The following is a 25,455-nucleotide window of genomic DNA, read 5'->3' as shown; positions in this document are numbered from 1 at the left end:
GAAACATACGGAATTACACATGAATTATTTCATATAGGAGGTAATTTATGCAGAAGAGATAGACATGGCACAGGAGACTGAGGAAAAAGTCATCTCTGGTGAGAGGAATACTGTAACTGAAAATTTTGTAGGTGGAGGTGGGCAAATGCCAAACTAAGTAATTGAGAATTACCTAGCATAATGCCTAACACAAATTTGGTGTCCAATAAATGGTCATATCTGTAAACTGATAATAAAGTATATTTACACCTTAACCTGAATCACAGTGGAATTCAGTCACCCTTTAGATTTCCAACTTCCCAACTGTTCTTTGTATCATTACCCTATTATTAATTCCCACAGTTTGAGAACTTGATATCCCCAGGGTCTACTGTTGCCACTGAACCACAGGCTTGGGAGTGGTAACAGGCTGGAAGGCTTGGCAGAGGGTTGGTGAGAGTAGGAGAAAAGGGTGCTACATCATCCCAAACTCAGAACTTAAACAAAGTCTGTGCAACTCTTTACATGACCAAACTTTCCTGGTTTGCCCCAATAACCCAATAGGGAATTTGCTTTATATTTAAAAACCAGAGTCAAATCAGTACAATTGAAGAAGTCATCAGATTAGAGGTGTCTTCACATCTCCACCTTTTCTAGCTTTGAAAGAGGAGTGGTGAATTCAACCTAAAGACAGCATTTTAACTTATGACTCAGTGTTGAGTTGAGACACAAAGATATTTTGCTTTTCTTCAAAGGAGCTCAAAATGACCCTGTGCATAAAATTAATGTAAAGGAAACAAGACTAAACAAGAAGGCTAATAAGCAGCCTAGTGGAATGAAATGAAATCTTTATTTTTATCAGTCAAAATTGATCAAATATTACCATTTTGTTTGGTTCAACTAAAATAGTCTGAGTGGATGTGATTGAAACCCGGATAGCAATAGGGGCCATGTAAAGGAATATTACAACGACAGCAATGTGATGAAGCCATGCAAGGTATGGGGTTGAAGGAGAGAAAGGCAACTCTGGTTTCATGGACTTTCACATGCGTGTTTTTCCTTGGGCCCTGAACGTGGCCACCCAGGTTGTCTGTATTTTGTTTATGTAGAATCGAATGTGGAGAAAGAACCGTTCTTTCTATGCGAACAATCGTTGCATCGGAACAGACCTGAACAGGAACTTTGCGTCCAAACACTGGTGTGGTAGGTTGTTGGCTTTATTTCTTGCAATATCTCTTCACTGAAAGGGTGATTGTCACAGAGAAAGGCCCATGAATTCAAATTAAATACAGAGCTAGCCTGTCTGAATCAGGGAATAATTTAAATGATAAACGCTTAGGTAAATGTAATGCTATGAATGTTGGCCAGAGTCAGAAAATCACTTTGGCCTCTCCTCTCTCCTGTTTTCCTATCTTCAAAATAAGAAAGTTGAATCAGTTCTTTAAGATTCCTTCTAGCTTCAAAATTCTAAAATCTGTTATCCTGGAATAATAAAGAAGTGACAGTTAAAGATCCTATTTTAATAAACAAAAACATTCATCATTAGAATATCAAAGACCTGAGATTGGGGGAGGACCTCTCTTTTTTCTTTTTTTTTGAGACAGTCTTGCTCTGTTGACAAGGCTGGAGTGCAGTGGCACAATCTTGGCTTACTGCAGCCTCTGCCTCCTAGGTTCAAGGATTCTCCTGCCTCAGCCTCCCGAGTAGCTGGGACTACAGGCATATGCCACCATGCCTGGCTAATTTTTGTATTTCTTTTTAGTACAGATGGGATTTCAACATGTTGGCCAGTCTAGTCTCAAACTCCTGGCCTCAAGTGATCCGCCCACCTCGGCCTCCCAAAGTGGCTCACAGGAGTGAGTCACTGTGCCTGGCCTGGACCCCTCATTTTTTAATTGCACAAGTAAATGTTTACTTCTATAGTGTTTGAAGACATTTTTTTCACTATTCACTTTCTTAATTTCTTTAATAAATAATATAAAGAAAATATAAAAATAATATTAAAAACAGTATAAAAAGAAGCACAGTGGGAATTTATTATTTCTTAATTTGAGTTAAGGCATTAGATGATGTTGAGTTATGCATTTAAGAACAGTCTGCTTTCAGGAGTTTGAAGATTTTTCAAAGAACTAAAAGTAGAATTACTGTTCGACTCTGCAATCTCATCACTGGGTATATACTCAAAGGAAAATGAATCGATCTACCCGAAAGACACATGCAATGGGATGTTCATTGTAGCACTATTCACAATAGCGAAGACATGGAATCAATCTAGGTGTCTGTCAATGGCGGATTGGATAAAGAAAATGTGGTACATACATACCATGGAATACTACACAGTCATAAAAAAGAACAAAATTATGTCCTTTACAGCAACATGGATGCAGCTGGAAGCCATTGTCCTAAGTAAATTAACACAGAAACAGAAAATCAAATACTGTATCGTCTCACTTATAAGTAAAAGCTAAACACTGGGTATACACACACATAAAGATGGGAATAATAGACACTGGGGACTCAAAAAAGGAGCAGGGAAGGAGAGAGGGGGAAAGGGTTGAAAAAGTACCTACGTGGTACTGTGTTCACTATTTGGTGATGGGTTCAATATAATCCCAAACATCAGCATCACACAATATATCCATGGAACAAACCTGTACATGTACTCCCTGAACCTGAAAACAAAGAAGTTTGCTTTTAGGAGGGTAGGTGTTACTTCACTCTTTCTTCCCACCCACTCAACATTATTTTTCATAGTACTACATTTCAGAAACAGCTATGAAAGTAAACTAACCTAACAAGGAGTATGCAACATCTGTATTTTTGGGCTCTATGGAGCCCATAAGAGAGAGAAGCTACTGTACCCACAGAAACATCCTCTTCCTCCCAGACCTGGACCCTATACAATCCTATGCACATAATTTTGCCTATTTCCTTTAAAAAATGTAAAATTTCATGATTTTAAACATTTTATCAAAACCCCAGAATACCTATTAAAACCTCACAACATTCAGCCCGGGAAAGCTGATTGCCAAAACAAAAGAAAACCAAACCTCACAACAAAGTACTTACCTTATTTCCTTATTTTTTTCCCTGTCTAGGTTTGAAACTCCATGCGAACAGAAATCAATACCCATTACCTAGTGCAGTGCCTGGCACTAGGAGGGTCCTCATAAAATATTAACTAAATGAGTCCATGAATGAATTAGTTGCTCTAAGAGCTACAGATTTGGTAGGAACTCAGAGGAAGAGGTAGTTCATCCTGACTTAGGTTCCAGGGAATCATTTAGTGGTTTCTCCCTAAGAAACCACTCGTGTCCCCAGAGGCCCAAAGTTGCAGTGGCACTAATAGTGGGCCAGGGGCTCCCAGGAACAGCAGCGATGTAAAAAGAATCTGAATAAATAGAGCTGACAGTTACTCAGCGCTGAGCTACTGACATAGTTCATCTCCCAGATTTCATTATCTACGAATCATAGATGGAGAAACCCAGGCTGAAAACAGTTAAGTCCCTTTCTCAAGGGCATGTAGCAAGTACGCGCAAGTACGTGGCAGAGCTGGGATATAAACCCAGGTTATCAGTTCCTTTTTGGAACTTTTTATTTATCTTCGAGCTCTTTTGGTGCTTGATTTTACCTAATACGTTTCTTGGTGAAGTCAGTGTTATTTAATTTGGATAGCCAAGTAGTCAAAATATATTCTGTTATTGTCATCAAGAAATGTCTCAGTCCCCTCTTAGGCATGGTGCTATATTCTTAAGTATCACAAGAGTGAAAAACAGAAACAGAAGCAGCAAGCATATGGGTTTTTAATTTTTAAAAACCCCAAAATAAAAAATAATTGTAAGGAACTCCTTTTATTACCAACTGTTCCAGTATGTATTCTGTATTATGTAAGCAAGACAGTGAGAAAAAAGAATTTAATCTTATCTTTCTCATCCCTACAACTAGAATGTGCCCCTACGATTCTTTATATAAAGGATCTAAAAACCACCTCACTTATTAACAGGAAGTGACATATCAAACCTACTTACTCATTTTATGCTCCTCTGTATTACAATTTTGCGTGTGTGTATTGGAGAGGAGAGTGGAGGGTAGGTTGTAGGGGTGTCTTTGTCTTCTCAGGCTGCTACAACAAAACACCATAGGTTGGGTGGCTTAAACAACAGAAATTTATTTTCTCACCGTTGAGGATTGGAAGTCCAAAATCAAGGTGCCAACAGAGTGAGCTCTTCCCAAGGATTTTCTCATTGGTTTGTAGACAGCTGCCTTCTCTCTGTGCCCTTACATGGCCTTGTCTTTCTACACAAACCTCCCTGGTGTCTCTCTTTATTCCTATAAGGGCACCAGTCACATTGGATTATGACTTCATTTCACCTTATCTCCTTAAAGGCCTTGTCTTTAAATACAGTCACACTGGGGCTTAGGGCTTCAACACAGGAATTTCTGGAGGATGCAATTCAGTTGATAACGGGAGCACATTATGAGAACCTTTGGTCTCAAACTACCTAAGACAGCCCTACACGTTTTCTAAAACACGGAGTTCAACTACAAAGTTTTTGCAACTGGCTTGAATGGAAAATCCTTTACTTCTTTTTCTAGGAGACTATAGTGTTTTTTAAAATTATTTTTTATTATGATAAAATACATGTAATATAAAATTTGCCATTTTAACCATTTTTAATTGTACAATTCAGTGGCATTAAGTACATTCACAATTACTACTATCTATTCCTAAAATTTTTTGTCACAAAGAGAGATTTTTGCCTATTGTTACCAGTAGGCAATATCTCCTCATCCCTACCTTCTCCCCAGCCCTTGGTAACGTCTTATCTACTTTCTGTCTCTATGAATTTGCCTATTATAGATATTTCACAGTGTGCTTGGTTCCATGTCTATAGATGAAATAATGCTTGAACTTGGAGGGATCCAGTGGCCCAAGTTCCTTCGTGGTACAGATGAGGCCCCTAAGGCTGAGATGGATGAAGTAGTTGCCCAAATTAACATGACTGCTTAATGGTAAAGCAGAGTTTCAACCTCAAGTTTCCTGCCTCTTCAAGGCTCTTTCCACTAAATGGCTTGAAATCTCTAGGATGACAGTCATAGAATGAGAATCCGAGGCTGTCCAGGACAGTAGCCACTAACCACATGTGGCTATCCAGTGCTTAAAATTTAGCTTGTCTGAATTGAGACATACACTGAGTGTTAAATACACACTAAAATTTGAAGACCTAGTATGAAAAAAGTAACATAAAATATTTCAACGATAATTTTTATATTGGTTACATTTGAAATGATACTTTGTACATATTTGGTTAAATAAATTATAATATTGAATTAATCTCACATATTTCTTTTTGTGTATGTGTGGCAGGGTCTCGTTCTGTCATCCAGGCTGAAGTGCAGTGGCACGATCTCAGCTCACAGCAACGTCTGCCTCCCAGGTTCAAGTGATTTTTATGCCTCAGCCTCCCAAGTAGCTGGGATTACAGGTGTGCACCACCATGCCTGGCTATTTTTTTTTTTTTTTTGTATTTTTGGTGGAGACAGGGCTTCACCATGTTGGCCAGGCTGTTTTCAAACTCCTGATCTCAACTGATCTGCCCGCCTCAGCCTCCCAAAGTGCTGGGATTATAGGCATAAGCCACCGTGCCTGGCCTTTTTATTTTTCTTAAAGTAGTAACTGGAAAATTTAAAGTAAATATGTGACTTGCATTATATTTCTATTAAACAACCCTGGTCTGAGGATTCATATTAGGGCACCACCTCTCTATTCAATGGTTATGTCTTCCCCGACCTCCATATCCAACACATAATCTCTATTCTCTAGAATTATATACCACATAAAAGGGCAGGAATATTCAAAGGTGACCAAACTATGAAAAATGGTTTATCCAATCACCTTATTGGTTAAAAATGAAATACTTCAGAAGACCTAAGATGTTCAGCACATTTCCTCTCAGGGAAACAATTTTTTAACAAATATTAATGTTATGCTTGTATAATAACAGGAAGAAAGCAGAATGAACTTAAATAAGAAAAGCAGGCTCTGTAAGGATAGTAAGTAGCCCATGGAACCCTGAGGCAGGGATGCAGCTGGACTCAGAAACAGAAGGGAACTGGGCCTGGAGCCCTAGAGACGCTCAGTGAATCCTTTCTCTCCCCTTTTCATCTCTGTGATGCACACTGGCTTCCTTCAGGTCTCAGTCCACATGATGATGATGATGATGATAAACAGCAACAGTTATGAAATGCATACTACATGCCAGGCACTGTGCAAAGCACTTTGTATGAACTAACTCATTTAATCCTCATTCAATCAGCATTTAATGTGTAATTTTTCCATTTTGCAGATACGGAAATGGAGATACAGATAGATTTTTAAACATTTACCCAAGGCCATATAGCTAATAAATGGTAAAATCAAGATTTAGAATCCAGTAATTGGGTGCTTAACAATATGCTGTATAGCCTCTTATTTTGAAGAATGGTTATCACCAAGAATATCCAGATTGCATCTCCTAAAATAACAGTATTTACTTCATCAGGCTGCTGTAAGAATAAATTTTTGCCACAAATCCTAGCAGAGTTCCTGACATATAGCATGTGCTCCACAGGCGTCAGCTGGTAGTATTACTATTTTTAGTGTCTGTTCAAGACAGCAGCTAGACTGAGATGAGACTCTTAGTATTGATTTCAAGTTATCTTTGAAGGGATTCAGATTGGCAAAGCACAAGAGTCAGACCCAATCCTGAGCCCTCAACTGTTTGCAGGAAGGGATAATCTCTTGTGTCAGATGCAGCATGCTGGAGCTTCACCCTTGTGAATTAGGGACAGGGGGAGAAGTATTGGAAGGCAGGGTACCATCTGAAGTGATGCAAATTATAATCTATTAAAGGAACGAATGAACGTTGGTCTGGCAACAAATACCATCATCCCATTTTATTTACTAAACCACTTTAGCAAGTTAAAAGTAGCACTGAAGGCAGACTTACATATTCTGAGTTGTGAAGCGAGGCTTTTCTTTTATGGGCTATATTAATGGTAGCTTTAAAACTACAAATATCAGAAAAACTAAATTTACAGTGGATTAAGGAAAATGGGGTTTATTTTTTCTCACATATCCAGAAGTCTGGAGATAGGGCTGGTATCTCTGAGACTCTCTTAGCCACTTTCTTAAGGTCACAAGGGAGACAGGTGCTGGGAATGACTGTTAGAAGGTCAGCTGTGTGAGCAGATAAGTATCTGACTTCAAAAGAAACATAAACAACACTTAGTGGAAATATGTTCTTTGCAGAGCCCTACCTAATCCATTCATCTAAAAATGTTGCAACATAGATAGGAGAATACGTTGTCTGGAAAACCACAAATTACAGAACTATGTGCATCCCCTCATAATTTCACCTTATCAATTTCACTGCAGAGGAAGGTGCATCCAGTTTCTCATGCTCGGAAACCTACTGTGGACTTTATCCTGAGTCAGAACCAGAAGCGAAGGCGGTGGCTAATTTCTTGAGAAGAAATATCAACCACATTAAAGCATACATCAGCATGCATTCATACTCCCAGCATATAGTGTTTCCATATTCCTATACTCGAAGCAAAAGCAAAGACCACGAGGAATTGGTAAGTGCTACTTAATTATTTTTCTCATTAGCATTTTGGAAATAAAATAACACTTAGTTGAAGAATCAAAAACTGAGAAAATTTTTGTCCTCTAGAAGGCAAATGATAGATGTTTTAAATCATGGTGTGATCCTGTTGAGAGTCACCCTGGGTCAGTGTTCATTAAGGGAATGTAAAGAACATGCCTTACCCTAACAACATGCACTTTATTCTAGCACATGGGCTTCCTAAGAAAATGTCAGACAAATTCCTTGAAGGTTAGGAAGGAACTATTCCACTTGACCTGATCTGTATGTGAAGCCATATAAGCAAGGATGAGTATGGAATCATGCGACAGCTTTGTGGTCACTAGCTTCCTGCAACAGCGAACCACAGATTCAGTCTCAACACAACACTCATTGTTTTGGGATTAGCAGCAGGAATTGTTCATGCCCTGACTTCTCGAACCCTCAAGGTTTTGGTCCCATTAAAGTACCCCCAATTTTAGCACTGAGGCAAGAGTCTGTTTTTTGGAACATAACGGACAATACAGGAAGTTCAAAGAGGACTCATACAATTTGATACTCCCTGAGCACTTTTTGGCCCAAGATACTGTATGTTTGGGTTGATGGCAAAAGATGCAAGGATTCTTGAAGGATTGTAGCTAGGCTTCGACAAATCCTCATTGCAGATGCTCTCCAGACAGTGGAAGTGTTACATCAACAGCCCCATTCTTGGGAAGGGACTAATTTTTAGGTAGTAGCTTGTTTCTTAGTGACACATTTTTTTTTTCTGGCTCTCTTAACAGAATAAAATATAGTCACATTACAGGAGCTAGCAATTGCTGATGACAAATATAAGATTGTTTGTGTTTTCTGAAAGTAGCCCATTTAGAACATAAACATACTTGATACTTGAGCTTTTTACTTCTCAAGGGAAAACTCTTAAGGAACGCACCTTTTAAAATATTATCTTTGAAGAAATAAAAGGAAATTTATCATGATTTGGGAAATAGAATTAGTCTAATTATGCTTTTTTTTTTTTTTTGCATTACTGTCAGCACACATATATGTTGAGAGCCATTACGTGTAAAATACCTTGTCAATGGATGTTTAAAGAAGCATTAGGTAAAATCCTGCCTTTTAAGAGAATGTGTTATGGTTAGGGAGCTCAACCACTAGCAGATGTTACAAACAGCTGTACTCTAAGGTGACACAGAGTAACTACTAAATAAGTGGCACAGACAGTACAACTCCCAACTATTAGAATATCAACGGATGACTTCATTAATGCATTCAGAGGGAAATGCTGAGATAAGTGAGGAGATAAAGTAGTTACTGTCCTTGAGAAATTTACAATCTATTAAGGGGGAAAAAAACCCATAAATAATAAAGTGCTGTTGATGTCAAAGATCAGCTACATTTTAGACAGGCATTGAAAGAGGATTTCTTTTTTTTTTTTTTTTTTTTTTTTTTTTTTTTTTTTTGAAAGAGGATTTCTATAGGCAGACAGGGAAGGGAGGACCTTCCAAGCAGAGAAGTGGGTGTTCCCCGTAAGACGATGCAAAAGTGGAGGGTGATACCATCAGAAAGTAGATTAGGTTAGCTTCTGATAAGCTTATGATAAGGGGTGTGACTGTCAGATGAACTTGTATTTCATTCTGTAGACAATGCGGTTCCATTAAAACTTATGTTTTGAACAAAGAGATGGCATAAAATAATATCCACTGATAAATCTCTGAGTTTTTCAAGAAGATGACAGTGTATACCATGATGCTAGTTCCAATTTCAGAAAAGTTCCAGATAAGTGAGAACTTCAGAATAGATTTTTACAAGCTAGAACAAAATGAAGTCAAATGGGGGTCTTAGTTATTATCCTGCTCCATACCAGAGGCATAATCTTTTTTGATTTGATGAATCTGTGGAAGTCATTAGACATTTTACACAAGAAGAAAATAGAAGTTGTGAGAAGGATAAGAAGTGAATCATGCATGCATTAGGTGTATGTGTGTGTTTAGAGAGGTTGGATTTAAAGTTTGGTGATAATTTTGTTCAGAAATGGAGTACCTCTAAGCCTTTGAAATGTAGTTATACTTCATTTTCCATAATAAATGAATTCCCAAAAAGGCATATGATTTTTTTCTGCAAATTAATATTTCAATATATTGAAATAGTTTATGTTTAAAGCCACCCAATTGTGATTGCCATAAAGTGCACATTTTTAATTTGTTTATCTTATTTATTTGCCTTTTAGATGAATCTAGATCTTCTACATGTACATTTTGATTAAATTAATGTATGATTGTTTTTTGGAAACTTCTACTTGTCATGTTTCAAAGCTGCACATTAACTGAAATTCCATATGTTATTGCTTCCAGTCTCTAGTAGCCAGTGAAGCAGTTCGTGCTATTCAGAAAACCAGTAAAAATATCAGGTATACACATGGCCGTGGCTCAGAAACCTTATGTAAGTATTTTTTCTTATGATCTTAGGGAACTTTGAGCTACTAAAGAAATCTGTGTGATCTGTTTTTCTTTGTGTATTTAATTTTTCCGAATTAAATAGGGTCACATGTAATACAACCGAATTGTAATAATTAGGAACAGAAGCATAATAGCTATGACAATGCTAAACAAAGCTATATTAATAAATGAGTTCCTAAAAAGAAGCCAAAATGCTATTTAAGTAATTATATTTATCGCAATAGAGTAGGAATTACAGAATTGGCATCATAATAGTTGAGTGAAGCAGAAACTAGTTCATAAAACTTTTGTATGATCCCCAGGGCCACCATGGAAGGTTGTGCAGGTTGTACCCTACAGTAATCTAGTGCATACCATTTGCATCAAGTGTTTTTTAGTGTTAGCCTGCCCCCAAGAGTATTAGCTCATAACACATTACAGTTGATTGTCTTTAACATATATTACACATACAAGAGTTTGTGACACTCTTAACAAAAAGTTTTGATTAATTTTTGCTGAAAGATATTTCGTGAGCAACTCCTATCTACACACAGTGGGAGGACACACTGATTTTGCCCTTTTGAAGTTTGAAGGGAGATGGGAAAAGAGGATCAGAAAAATCAACCTGTAACCAGGCATCAGAAAATGACAGCCTGAAGGCCAAATTCAGGTTTTTCCTTTTTTTTTTTTAATGATTAGAAAAAAAACAAAAAGAGGCAAGGTGTGGTGGCTCACGCCTGTAATACTAGCACTTCCGGAGGCCCAGGTGGGAGGATCGCCTGAGGTCAGGAGTTCGAGACCAGCCTGGCCAACATGGTGAAACCCCATCTCTACTAAAAATACAAAAATTATCTGGGCATGGTGGCGGGCGCCTGTAATGCCAGCTAATCGGTTGGCTAATGCATAAGAATCACTTGAACCTGAGAGGTGGAGGTGGCAGTGAGCCGAGATTGTGCCACTGCACTCTAGCCTGGGTGACAGAGCAAGACTCCATCTCAAAAAAGGTTAAAACTGTATTTAGCATGAACACTAAAATGTGTACACATTTTAGTTAACATGCATTAAACTGCAACAAGTCTTCTGGCAATTGTAGCTTTCATGTGATGCTACCCAAACTGTACTAGATAGATGCTAAAATTATAAATTAAAATTTTGGGTCAGACTTTGCCATAACCCTGGACTCAATTTAGCACTCAAAAAAAAAAAAAAAAAAAGAATGTCAGATTATTCAATTAATGGGGTTGGAAAACCTAACAAGTTACCTAGAAAAAAAATTAATTGGATTATTAATATGCCTTTCACCAAAGTAAATTCCAGGTACAGCATATATTTTCATATGAAAACCCCGCATAAACTAAGTTGAAAGCTCAGTAAGGAGAAAAAATTCCTTATGAAAGGAGAAATGAATGAAAGGAGAAAAAAAGGTCTACATGCCAAACAAAACTGATAACATTAATGTTGTTTTTATAAGCAATTGATAAAATGAACCAAGTAGACAAATGAGTAAGGACAATTGATAGGAAATATAAAGCTAACCAATAAATATGCCAAACAAAATGTGCAACTAACTGATAATCAAAAAAACATAAATTAAGACTGTTGGATATTATTTTTCACCCATAAAATTATCAGAATTCATAATTCCTATTGATGGTATGGGAAGGGGAAGCGGGCAAATTCATACCCTGCTTGTGGAGGTATAAATTAATTCAGTTCTTTTGATGTCCATTTGGGAACATGTCGTAATTGCAAAAAGTGCAAAGCCTTAGACTAGCAAATCTATTCTAGGGAAAAATATTCTAAAGAGACAAAGCAGCAATTATGTATAAACAAGGGTACTCATTGTAAAATTGTTTATATTAAAAACTGAAAAAAAATCTAAAGGTATCCAAACAAACATTTAAATCAAACAGTTCCCAGTTTGTTAATTAATTTGAAAAATCTGTATTTCAGAAATTTCTTTCTTCTTCTTTTAGACCTAGCTCCTGGAGGTGCGGACGATTGGATCTATGATTTGGGCATCAAATATTCGTTTACAATTGAACTTCGAGATACGGGCAAATACGGATTCTTGCTGCCAGAGCGTTACATCAAACCCACTTGTAAAGACGCTTTTGCCGCTGTCTCTAAAATAGCTTGGCATGTCATTAGGAATGTTTAATGCCCTTGATTTTATCATTCTGCTTTCGTATTTTAATTTACTGATTCCAGCAAGACCAAATCATTGTATCAGATTATTTTTAAGTTTTATCCGTAGTTTCGATAAAAGATTTTCCCATACCTTGGTTTTGTCAGAGAACCTAATAAGTGCTACTTTGACATTAAGGCAGACAAGGGTTCATGTCTTTTTACCTTTCAAAAAAAAATTGTAAAAGTCTAGCTACCTACTTTTTCTTTGATTTCCGACGTCTGATTAGCCATCTCAAGCAAGTTTAATAACAAGTTTCATGCTGATCATTGGATCCTACTCAATAAAAGGAAGGGTGGTCAGAAGTACATTAAAGATTTCTGCTCCAAATTTTCAATAAATTTCTGCTTGTGCCTTCAGAAATACAACCATGCATTCCGTTTGCTCCACGGTAATTAGGCGATGGCCCGGGAAGGGGAGGGGTGTCAAAAACGACAAACATAGCCTCTCATTCTAGCTCAGCTGCTCCATAAACACTGTTGAACAAATGAATGAATGGCTCTAGGTACTGTCAACAACAAACGCCGCATTTTGCGCATTTACAACAGCAGTTTATGGCAAGGAATTATGTAATAAAAAGAGAAAACTCACTTAAATTCACTTTTAATTGGGAATTTTAATTCTCCCGGGCTCCCAGTTTCCTCTCCCAGCATCTCTCACAGAGTACGGATTCTATTTCCACGTCCCGCCGCACTCTCACTCCTCGCCTGGGATATTACGCCTAGAGGGCGTGTCCACGGAGGGCGGTGTCTGCGCACTGACGACTAATCAGACGGCCGGAAGCTGCCTGGGCCTGTAGAGGAACAGGGCAAACCTCTGACTTCCGGCGGCGTTTTGAGGCGGTCCTCCTAGCGGCCTGGTAGTGTTTTTGTTGCCTTTTCTTAATCTACAATCTCTTCGTTGTTTTTCTTCCTACAACCGAGTTTCGCTTGACCCTGGCGAGGCGGCGGGCGGGTTCTGCTTCTGAGCCATCCTGGGGGCCACTCGCTAGCCGAGGGCCGGTTCCCGGGAGCCGCGCGCGCACCGCTTTCTCCTCGTCGTCGTCCTCCTGGGTCCAGGCGCGGGGACAGAGAGTCGCCTCCCCCGCTCCTCGGAGCGGCGGCGGCGGTGGTGCCTCCGGACTGCACTTGCGAAGGGAGCTTGGGGAGGAAGTAAGCGTTCTGTGAATTGGTGTGGGTATCTGGGGAAAGGCATTGGGCGGACCCGGAATGTGGAGGCCCAGTTACCCCCATCTTCGCTTGAGTCACTGGGATTTTGAGCTTTCCTTGAGCATCCCACCCTTAACTCTGCAATAGCCCCGGGTGCTCAGATATAATTTCTCGCTCTGTTTATGATTCTGGCATTTGTCTAAGGGGGATAGGTAGACTCAGACAATAGGCTGTGCCCTTCGTTACCATTTGATGTAAGCACGGGAACCTTTGTGCGGTATTCGTATGTGTGTGCGATGGAAGAGTGCAGCAATTTGCGCTTAAATTTAGATCTTCCTCTATACGCATTCCAGATCTGTTAGAGCAAAACGTCTTACTTGTGATTGGTCTTTTTTTTTTTTCCCTCAGCAGTGATAACGATTTAGGTCCTGGGAATTGAGTGCTACTTTTTCTTCATATGCTTTAGGTAGGTAGTTTTGGCAACTGTCAGAAACGGGGGAAAGTGCAATGAAAGGAGAGAGTCTGGCGGCATTATCTCTCTATAATAGGCTAACGCAATTTATGTGGTTTGAAAATTATACAGAGTTGGTAATACTTGAATTATATTGGTGAGATCTTGTTAATGAAGGGTAGTCTTAAGGTATTTGGTTATACTATGGGGCTTTCAGGTAGTTCGAACTACTTTGGGAGTATGAAGTCTAAGATTTTTGGATTTTTAAAGTAGTTTAAAAAGTTTGGAAAATATCTTTACACCTCAGGGTTTCAAAGTCCGCGATACCGTTGGAGAATATTTAATGCAGTTCAGTCTATGGGTATATGGTGCCAGTTAGCGGGGTCTAGTTCTGTAACATTTGAAATTGCTGGCTTTAGTACAATATATTGGAGCTTTTTGTGAATACAATCTATAGATTTTCAAATAATTTCTATTTTCTTAATGAACTGTGTAGATTGTAACAGATGTCAGTTTCAACTAGAGACTAGCAAAGTTGATGCAAGCTTGTAACAATTTGTGGCTTTAAAAATAGTTGCACTGTGAAACTAAGGCTTTCACTGTGTGCATCTGGTAGGATTCAGTTTTATCAAATGTATGCCTCTTACTGGCTTCCTGATTACTGGTCATTCTGAATGAACATTGCATATTTTGAGATTTGCAAGCTTATATGATTTTCATATTTGTCATATGAATTCAACATACTAAAATCCAGCAAGTGGATGTATCTTAACATCTATACAAATTATTAAAATTGTAATAAGTCTTCAGTGTTTATTTATAATATGCATTGGCATTTACATAGAGTAAACACATTGTTTAACTTACATTTACTTAGAGAGTTGATTTTCAGTGGATGTTAGTCTTCCCATCTCCTCATCTCTCCCAACTCCATCTCATATAGAGGTGGAGCTGTTTCTTCAGCTGTTAGTAGTAGTTGAAACATTCACTGCTGTTGATATACAGAGTCTTTCATTCTTTTTTTTTTTTTTTTGTATTTTTGTATGTTTGCAGTTCTTTTTAGTTCACTTTAGAGTAGCTACCAGCATGGGATGTCCTCTGTGCAGTCTTTTTAACAAATTATTTTTTCTGCGTAGTGCTACAGTGTTGCTTTGCTAATTCCTATGTAGTCAGCTTAGTTCTGTCAGTTGTGTTTGGAATTTTCGTTTGGAATTGTTTTACTATTAAATTTACGGAAGCAATCCGAAAGTTCGTTTTAGAAAGTTCTTTTTAAAAAGTTCTCTCAAACTGCACATCAAATAAACTTAATTTTTTCTTTCTAAAAATAAGAAGTATAAATGTGAAGATATTTTTAGTATCACCTTTTTAATCTTAGAAATGCAGAATATAGGGATTTATCCTACTAGTTAGTACATTCGTGTGGTTTTAATTGCATAATTATTTGAAAATTTCCTAATATTATGCCACTACTCATCCAGATTAAAGTGTTATGCTTTCACTTATGCTTCCAGTAGATGAGACATGAAAAAGATAATTAATTATGGATTGAAGTGAAGATACTAGAATGGATATGTGTTTATTGACAAGATTTTAGTAATTGAGCTCCTGGAGGCATTATTCAAGAAGAGACCCTTTTGTATGCTTCCCCTTTCTCAGCCATAATTATAATGTGAACCTCTGAGTACAGTGTTAGAAATTCTAAGTTTCCCGGGAAGGGAGCAGTTCCCATTTAAGACCCTCTTTTGTTGTGTCTTTATTAATAGACTCAAACTTTGTGTCCCAGATTTTCTTTTTCTTTTTCCATTTTCTTTTTTAATTGAAAAGAGATTATAAATACTAAAGATATCATTTACTCTGCAAATGGAGAGGAGAAATAGGAAAATAACGGAATAGACTTTCACTAGTGCCACTGTCTTTGATAATGCTCATGTTTGGGAAAGACTTGATGGTGTGGGCAGAAGTGTGATGGCAACTTAAACCAAATAATAATTTGAAAACAAAAATGGAGGAAAACCTTCATAGAAGAGTAAATTAGTAAGTTATTTGTATGACCTCGATTTCTGTTCTCTATGATAGGAAAGACTTTAGTGTTTACATTTTTATCTTGTTTCTAATTTTTCTCATATACTTTGAAGCATTTACTTCTCATGTTCAGGCCTGTTCAGACATAATTTGAAAAAGTTTTCCCCTGCTTAAAATCTATATTTTAACTGTTGTGGTGTTCATTTTCCTTTATGGGCCCAAAGTTTTAAATAGGATTGAAAATTCTAATTGTCACGTTAGTTGGTAACGTTTAGTTTTAATATATGAAAAAGGAAATGTTTTTCTGTTGTAGATAATGTGTATATTTTTAGACAAATGGGATTTTTAAAGTTACGTTCTTTGCAAGCATGAAGCATTTTGTTTATTCAACCTCATGAATGTCTCATTAGTAATATTTAAGTGACATTTTATTGTTGACTACTTGTGGAAGTTTTTACATGGATAATCAGAAGAATTCTTTCAGTTAGAAATCTTCAGTTTCTACTTTTTTCACCAGATGTTTTACCCACACACACATATATATCACATTAAAGAACATTTTATTAAGAATATATGTGTGTGTGTTTGTGTATTATTGTTGTTATTATTATTCTAGTTTTAAATGTTCTGTCCAGGACCTTGCTGTAAACCAGACCTTGTACTCCGATGCAGTGCTACTTCAGGGCAAAGTCTGGTACTCTTGGACTCTGAGAAAAAGGAGAGAACATCTTATTTATTTATTTATTTATTTATTTATTTAATTTTTTTGAGACAGTCTCACACTGTGGCCAGGCTGGAGTGCAGGGATGTGATCTCAGCTCGCAGCAACTTCCGCCTCCCGGGTTCAAGTGATTCTCCTGCCTCAGCTTCCCGAATAGCTGGGATTACAGGTGTGTGCCACCACACCCAGCTAATTTTTGTATTTTTTAGAGACGGGGTTTCACCATGGTGGCCAGGATGGTCTCGATATGTTGGCCAGGAATGGTCTGGATCTCATGACCTCGTGATCCGCCCACCTTGACCTCCCAAAGTGCTGGGATTAGAGGCGTGAGCCGCCGCGCTCGGCCACATTTTGTTTTTTTTTTTGTGTTTTTTTTTTTTTTGCCACATTTTTACTTAATTTCATTTCTTCCCTAAATTGGAAGACTCAGTACAGTAGTAGCTGGAAGTGAAATTCCTGGGATAATTACTATGTAGATGAGTCTTGAATAGTTCTTGATGTCACTGGTAAAAGCAATTTTGTCTCTGCAAAGAATATGGGGGTAGGGTGACGGAGGTGAGGAGGTGGATCATTAGTCTTCACTCAAGTCTTTGGTAGCAAGTCCAAACCCTTGAAGTCTTCAGAGTTTGTGTTAGGGAGTCTAGGATTGGAGAGAAGCTCTCAGACCAGCAAAGCAGTAGGTCAAGGGAGGAGAGTAGTGCTAAATCAAGCAACAGAGGACAGAGCAGGAAAAGAAACTGTAGAGTTAATACCTGGAACCCTCAAAAAATAAAAAGAAAGGAGATGATAGATGACCAATGTTTTAAGTATACTAAGTACAATAATAAATAGCCTGTTGTCCTAACTGGAAACCATTACCATTGAAATTTTTGAGGAAGACTGTGCTGGGAGTGGAGGCATGTTGGGGGTAGTAGAGATGTTAGGGGCAGAACTAACTCATTTCCAGTGACAGTGGAGGGAAAAATAAAAAATTAATGTTAATGCACTTGAGGCGGTGTGGTGGGATGGTGTGCCTGTTTTTAACTTTAAGGAAATTTTGGAACCTATTCAATTTTGTTTATTAAGAAATGTTTTAAAAATTGAATTAATGGTTGAGGATTACACTGTATATTTGTATATTAATATAGCAATATATAATGAAACTTTATGTTTTTCTGAAACTTCTTATACATTGTGTGATACATTTACTTATTATTGAATCATGCTTGGATATATGTTGTTAAAAAAGTGTTTTTCTCAGTTAATGAAAGCTCTACATTTTCTAGATCTTTCTCAGCTCCACTTCTCTTAGCTTTCAGTTTTTTTATGCTCAGTAAATCAAATAGACATAGGAAATTTTACCAGCTTCTCTGTATGTTCACATTTCGACTGAGAATGAGTCTAAGAAAAATTAAATCAAAGATTGTCTTATAATGCTAACACCAGTATGTAGGAATGGTGTCTAGTTCCTTACTTGGAGAACAATTAACATGTAAGTGATTTTGTGTTGCAGCCGATTATTGTTTATGTGATGCTCTCCACTGATTCTTAAATTTATAATTACTGTGACATAATTCTCTTTTTAAAATCATTAAAAATTAATTGCTATTATATCAAAAGAATTATTACATTTTATATTAAGAATATAGATTTTCTAGTTTAAAATCACCATATATTATTTCATATTTTCCTTCCTTGATGCACCACCTTTTATTTATCAAATGTTGTTCTTATTCTTTGGATTCTTTTAAAAATTGAGCTGAAGTACCTCATTGAACCAAACATTGTTTATAATTTTTTATTGCTGTTTCAATTAGGTACTACCATGATTTAATTTCCTTTAAAGTAATATGTCTTTATTTTGAAACCACATTAAAGAACATTTGTGATCTTTATAGAGACTAAATGAAACTTTTTTAGCTACTATGGTTCATTCTAGTAACTTTTGATGATTGATAGGATTTCAACTAATATTTAGTTTGTATAAAGTGAGATATAGTATGGTGTTTTTTTTCCTTTCCCTTGCGAGGCAGTTTCTACCCTCTTCCCACAGTAGTGTATGCTCTGGATTGTATCTTGGTCTAGAATTTAATATTGTTTTCTAATGTCATAATATCATACTATCATTATCTGATAGCATCACTAGTTGAATTACCCAATTATGTCATTGGATTAGATTTTTACTATAGTTTCAGTTTTTGAATGTGTTATTTACATATATATGTATATATACACATATATAAAAATATATATACATATACAAAATACATATACATGTGTATATATACATATATGAAATATATACATGTGTATATACATATATAAAAATATATATACGTATGTATATATACATATATATACACATATGTATATATACATATAAAATATATACATATGTATGCATACATATATACACATATAAAAATATGTATACATATATACACATATATAAAAAATATACACACATATATACACACACACATATATATATTTTTCTTGAGACGGAGTCTTGCTCTGTCGCCCAAGTTGGAGTGCAGTGGTGTGATCTTGGCTCACTGCAAGCTCTGCCTCCTGGGTTCATGCCATTCTCCTGCCTCAGCCTCCCAACAGGCGCCCACCACCACCATGCCCAGCTAATTTTCTTTTTCTTTTTTTTTTTTTTTGTATTTTTAGTAGAGATGGAGTTTCACCGTGTTAGCCACGATGGTCTCAGTCTCCTGACCTCATGATCCGCCCACCTTGACCTCCCAAAGTGCTGGGATTACAGGCATGAGCCACTGTGCCTGGACCTTAAAAAATATTTTTATGTTTACATCAAATCTAACAGACCTTAAACATAACATAAAATAAAAATATTTTTACAATTTGTCTTTTTTCTTATTACTAATAGTGGTAAAATAGTCTATTAATTACTTTTAACACCTTTGAATTTTATGTCAGTATAGTATAGATTATAGAAATATCTTGACTTTTTCTAGTTCTACAATCTGTCCTGTTTTGAAAGTTGTTTTTATCAACATTGAGTTTTGTTTTGGTTTGGTTTTGTGTTACTGGAAAATAAATATGCTTGATCAGATTGCTTTGACTTCTTTTTTTTTTTTTTTGAGACAGAGTCTTGCTCTGTCACCCAGGCTGGAGTGCAGTGGCGCGATCTCGGCTCACTGCAACCTTCACCTCCCAGGTTCAAGCGATTCTCCTGCCTCAGCCTCCCGATTGGCTGGGACTACGGGCACGTACCACCACACCCGGCTACTCTTTTGTATTTTTAGTAGAGATGGGGTTTCACCGTGTAAGGCAGGATGGTCTCGATCTCCTGACCTTGTGATCCGCCCACCTTGGCCTCCCAAAGTGCTGGGATTACAGACGTGAGCCACCACGCCCGGCCGCTTTGACTTCTGTAAGTCAAAGAAAATACTAAAATATCGTTCATTTTTCTCAACCTGATTTTTGGAACATAACTATTGTCACTTACATTATGAAAAATAATTTCTGCTGTCAAAAATTTTACCGAATTTTTTTTTCCATTTTCTATAACATAACTTTTTCAGTTAACCAGTTGATGGTTAACAACTTTTTCTTAAAGGATAGAGTTACTAAATTTTGAAGCAATTTTTGTAAGTAACTTTTATAAAGTAAACGTTTTGTACTATATCTTCTGAGGTTGATTGTACTATGAAAACTTCACTGTGTGAGATCATATTCATTCACTCCCCAGAAGAGGTGCAATTGTAGCCAACAAATCTCACAGCTGTTATAAATTCACCAGTAAGGCATGCTTTAGAAGATACTATCTCGGTTTACCTGTGACCTCTCCTATGCCTTTTTTTTTTTATCTCCCAAGGAAAATCTCCTGTAATTTTACACTGTTACCTATAGTTTTATCTACTTGTAAGCTGTGGGCTCAGTTATTTAAAACTGAAGAATTTTACAGTTTTGCCTCTTTCTTTTTTGGTTAAAGTAGTACAAAATGTCAAAAATTAGAAGGAAGGTCACAGTGGAAAATACCAAGACCATATCTGATAGCACATCCCGAAGACCCAGTGTATTTGAGAGGCTTGGACCCAGCACTGGCAGTACAGCAGAGGTGAGTTGTCACTAGCATAGTCACAGGGGTTCTCTTAGAATTCTATTATTGAAATGCTCATTTGTATCATAAAGGTGAACAGGTTGTTTTATTGTAGGAATGTTGGTTCAGTAAATTTTTTAAAGTGTGTTTTATAAAAAAGAGTGAAAAAGGTGATAAGGTTATGGGTTTTTCATATATTTGTCCTGAAGTTTTTATTATTTGGGGAGTAATATATCACAGTTAGCTGGAATTTTGTTAACATTTGTTTTAATTTTGTCCTGCTAGCACTTTTTTTCTAGAAATCAATATGAAATTTACATAGTAATATCTGTCTCTTAGACACAGTGCCGTAACTGGCTGAAGACTGGCAACTGCCTCTATGGAAACACATGTAGATTCGTACATGGCCCTTCACCTCGTGGTAAAGGTTATAGCAGCAATTATAGAAGGTAAACTGAGAACTTTGAATTGTTCATGTACTATTAGAAGATGACTTTTGTAATTTCTCTAGTGTAAAAATCTGAAATACAACCATATATTTGGTCAGATTTTCTATATTGGTGTTAGTCTTACCAGTGATCGAAGACTGACAAGATCTTTTTGTTACTATTTTCAAGATTAATAAAATGTTTGCTTTAAAATTAACTTATTTGTTCATTATTTATTTGTTTTGACAATAGGTCTTTTTGTAATATGTGTATGGCTTACTTTTTTCCCCCAATTATGTATTAAATTGCTGCTTAAGACAGCAGAATTCCATGGTATCTGAATTTCTTTTTAGTGAGGCTATTTTTAACTCTTAAAATAGTAAAATTCAAATAGGGTATAATTTTAGCTGTTTAAGATGTCCTGAATTCAAATTTTGCACAAATTCCGTAGGTTAAAATGCATTTGCCAAATCCCTTATCACAGTATGTTAATGAAAATATGTATTTATATGTGGATAAGTGTACTCCATATTTCAAACATTGTTTTGCCTTTAATAAAGGCTTGGCTAGATTAAACTTGCTTAATAAAGACTTTTTATTTTTCTTTTGGCTCCCTCATGATGATGATTTTAGGGTGTTTAAAGATGTAATATACATAGAGTTTGTCACAGAAACAGTTTTAACTTGATTGGTAAACAAATAATTTACCTAGTTCCAAAATTGGTTATGCTGATTGTTTTGGCTATAGCATAGCAACACTATAAAAACTGAACATTTGCAATTGGAAATTTTTTTTTTTTTTTTAGTTGGGTGATTTTTTTTGGGTAGTGTATGGGTAGATTTTGTTTAGGAGAATTTAAAATTCAAACCCTCAACGTTAGCCAACTTCCTTTTCACGTAAACATTGTACATTTTAGTTTATTTGTGATTCTGAATACTGTTTTATTTGTATTTAGATTGTCATTTGTCACTTCTGTTAATGTGGGAAAATTAGTGTTTGTAGTATATGTGTGATTAATTGTATATATACATGTAGATACATACCTGGTGAAACTATTTCAATAATTTTATTGTTTTGCTTTTATTAATACTGTACTTTTAATACATTTTAAAATGTATCTTTGAATTTTATTAGCTGACTCAGAATTTTTATTTAAGCAATCATTTTGAGAAAAATGGTCAGAGAAATTTGTCTAAAATGGGAAAAAGTAATGTCATTACTAGACTTAGAATAAAGGATATTTATTATAATTTTGCTATTTTGTGTGTGTTTTTCCATCTGATAATTTCTTTAGTATTTGTGCTTTTTTTTGTCGGGAGGAAAAACATAGTTCATAATGTGAGTCAAAGATGAGAAGAAAAGCAGTGTATTTTACAAAATGCTTATTTATATGTTTATATTACAAGACTTTTAAGTAATTCATGGAGAATTCGCTGTGTGTAGAACATTCACTCTGATGGGTGCTGTTTAGGATAGAAACAAGTTCATACTAAACTGTTTCATTATATAAAGGAAACCGGGGCACATAGGATTTACATGTACATCATAATTATAATTTAGAGCACTTAAGTACTGGTTCTTAATAAGAGATTCCAGTTTCAAGTTTAGCTTTAACTATTAAAACATTTAATATAAATCTATTAAATATGCATGTAAACATCAATGAGATCCTTTAAAGTGAATTAACTCAAATTATTTCTATACTAACCTTATGATTTGTATTCATATAATCAAGGAATTGATTTGATTGCTCAATGACTGCTTGAAATAGATGTGAATATTTATGTGATTTGTTTATATCTTTTTTATATATAGTACTTTTTGGTAGTCAAAGAGGAACAGAGCATTCCTTAACTTCTTTTGCCCTCTTTTAAAGGTGTTCTAGAAATAGTCTTTCAAGGCAGTGTGTTTTCCATCTCTCCTTTGTTTTTTCCCCACTGATAGTAAAAATAATTGCATAGCCATATACTGTCAGATTTATAGTATAAATAATAAAGCCTCACCACTGTTGAGTTTAGATATGTATTTTTCCTTTAGTTAAAAAATTTACAGCAGAATATGAAAATCACTGTTGTAAAATTGCTTTGAATCCTTTATTCTGAAATAATTTAAAATTTAAGAAAAATTATAAAGCTCCTATATTTGCTTTGATTCTTAAAGTACATAAATTATTTTCTCAGTTGTTGATGTTACATCCAACCACATGCATGTATATACAAGTAACTTATTTCTTGTAATACTTATTATGTCTTTCATGTATAGATGATAACGCTGCTACCTATAGATTAATTTTGCAACTTTGTAGTTTAAAACATTGTGTTACTACTATATTTTGCTCCTACATGTAACTAATATATTTATATGATTAACAGGTAAACAAGTCAAGCTATTAGTTCCTTTTTATCAGTTCACATATAATTTCTTATTCACATCACCAGTACCTGCCACTTCATGGAATTTAACATATAAATTTTAATGTTATTGGGAGAAAAACTATAAGTGTTGCTCATGTTTTGCATATTAATATTTAAGGTGAAATTATTTTTCAGAAATTTAGGAGTCAAGGTCAGTTAGAAAAAGTGTATTGAGATTTGTGAGGTTATTTCTGTAAATACATTCTTATAAAATGTTATTAATATATAAATATAGATTTCTGTTGTTTTGTTTTGTTTTTTGTTTTGTTTCTCTGTTTTGGTTCAAAGGTCACCAGAAAGACCTACAGGGGATCTTAGAGAAAGAATGAAGAACAAGCGCCAAGACGTGGACGCTGAGCCCCAGAAACGAAATACAGAGGAGTCATCCTCACCTGTTAGGGTAGGATTGAATTTCCCAAAACCAAGTTAAACTTCATTAGTAATTTGTTAATTTAAGTTTCATTTTAAATATTATTTGTGTGCTAAATATATGGTAAATGTGTAATATGGCATTATAATGTTCTATATGGATAATGTAATTTAGAGGGAAGAGTCCCCTGGGAAAACTGTGATTGGTTCAGTTCTTTATGGTAGTTAAGATAAAAGGGATTATTTGGCAGAACTCAAGCTGAACTTAGTAGAGATTTTATACCTTGATGAGGATCGTGAGTATCTTTAAGTTTCCAGAATTCAGCCAGCCATCACATCTGCTCCAAGAAAGGTTGAAGTGGCTTGCAGTAGAACGCTTACACAAATTAAAACAATGAAAGCAAAACACGTGGGGTTAACAAACTGAACTAGAAAGTTGAGATAAAAGAAAGCAAATATGACCACAAATTTTAGCTGTGAATTTGTTGGCAGTGAAGCCAGATAAATAAAATTTATAATGTAGTTCATTGAGTAAAAGAAAACAATTGTTTGTCAGGAATGGAAATCTTTCCCAGAGCTAATTGTTTTCTAGAAATTTATCATACCATATTTCACATACCATACAGTTCACTCACTAAAAGTGTACTCCTCAGTGGTTTTTAGTATATTATTAGAGTTGTGAAACCATCACCATAGTCAATTTTAGAATATTTTCATTGCTCCATAAAGAAATGCCAAACTTTTCAGCAGACGCCCTCCTAGCCACCAGCCCTAGGCAACTGCTAAATCCTCTTTCTCTTTCTAGAGATTTGCCTATATATTTCATATAAATGGAATAATAAAATGTGATCTTTTGTGACTAGCTTTTTTCACTTAGCATAGTTTTTCAAGGTTCATGAAACAGTATGGGATGCATCAGTATTTTGTTCCTGATTTTTGTCAGATAATATTACATTGTATTAATAATATCACATTTTGTTTATCCACTTGTCAGTGATGGATATTTGGGCTTTTTCTACTTTTTGACTCTTGTGTGTAATGCTGCTGTGAACATTTATGTACAAGTTTTTGTATGGAAATGTTTTTATTTCTATTGGGTTTATATTGAAGAGTGAAATTGCCGAGTTCTACAGTAACTCTGTGTTTAACCTTTTAAGGAACTGCCAGACTAAGTGGCTGTATCATTTCACATTTTTGACAGCATATGAAAGTTCTAGTTTCTGCACATCATCATCAACACTTTTGTTATCTAACTTTTTGATTATAGCCATCTTGGTGGGTGTGAAATGATAATCTAATTGTGGTTTTTATTTGCATTTTGGATTCTAATTATGTTGAGCATCTTTTTGTGTACTTATTGGCTGTTTGTATATTTTCTTTGGAGATCCTTTTCCCATTTTAAAAATTGGGTTGTCTTTTTATTATAGAGTTATAAGTGCTCTCTTTATTTTGGATACAAGTCCCTTATCGTATATATAACTTGCAGATCTTTTCTCCCATTCTGTATGTTGGCATCACATTCTTGATGGTGTCCTTTAAAACATATACATCTTTAATTTGATGAAATCTGACTTACCTGTTTTTGTTTTTATTGTTATTGTTGCTTGTTTGTGCTTTTGATGTCATCTA

At 35.7% G+C, this 25,455-nt stretch overlaps 2 protein-coding genes and 1 long non-coding RNA gene across 21 annotated transcripts in view; 2 read left to right on the top strand and 1 right to left on the bottom strand.

Annotated features, from left to right (window-relative positions):
- CPB2 (carboxypeptidase B2) overlaps positions 1–12,595 on the top strand; it is a 57,031-nt gene extending 44,436 nt beyond the window's left edge. For both annotated transcript variants that reach the window (XM_001097608.5, XM_028837478.2), the window contains 4 exons: positions 1,089–1,182; positions 7,397–7,599; positions 9,956–10,043; positions 12,016–12,595. In XM_001097608.5, coding sequence (XP_001097608.2) covers positions 1,089–1,182; positions 7,397–7,599; positions 9,956–10,043; positions 12,016–12,200 — 570 coding nt within the window. In that variant the 3' untranslated portion in view covers positions 12,201–12,595. The remainder of the gene's footprint in view (positions 1–1,088; positions 1,183–7,396; positions 7,600–9,955; positions 10,044–12,015) is intronic.
- LOC106994255 (uncharacterized) overlaps positions 1–12,965 on the bottom strand; it is a 52,446-nt gene extending 39,481 nt beyond the window's left edge. Inside the window, exon 1 of the long non-coding RNA XR_013407964.1 lies at positions 12,819–12,965. This is a non-coding gene — a long non-coding RNA (uncharacterized LOC106994255). The remainder of the gene's footprint in view (positions 1–12,818) is intronic.
- A 72-nt stretch (positions 12,966–13,037) lies between these two features.
- ZC3H13 (zinc finger CCCH-type containing 13) overlaps positions 13,038–25,455 on the top strand; it is a 97,584-nt gene continuing 85,166 nt past the window's right edge. For 4 of the 18 annotated variants that reach the window (XM_015121036.3, XM_015121033.3, XM_015121031.3 and 1 more), the window contains exons 1-4: positions 13,038–13,378; positions 20,507–20,632; positions 20,954–21,063; positions 23,746–23,857. In XM_015121036.3, coding sequence (XP_014976522.3) covers positions 20,516–20,632; positions 20,954–21,063; positions 23,746–23,857 — 339 coding nt within the window. In that variant the 5' untranslated portion in view covers positions 13,038–13,378; positions 20,507–20,515. Of the gene's footprint in view, positions 13,379–13,783; positions 13,842–20,506; positions 20,633–20,953; positions 21,064–23,745; positions 23,858–25,455 lie in introns of all 18 variants that reach the window. The other 14 variants (XM_028837477.2, XM_077974317.1, XM_077974323.1 and 11 more) reach the window with 8 other exon arrangements.

Source organism: Macaca mulatta, chromosome 17, assembly GCF_049350105.2.
Source record: "Macaca mulatta isolate MMU2019108-1 chromosome 17, T2T-MMU8v2.0, whole genome shotgun sequence".
Classification (NCBI taxonomy): Eukaryota; Metazoa; Chordata; class Mammalia; order Primates; family Cercopithecidae; genus Macaca; species Macaca mulatta.
Note: the sequence above shows the minus strand (reverse complement) of the source record. Positions and strands in the feature narration are given on the sequence as shown.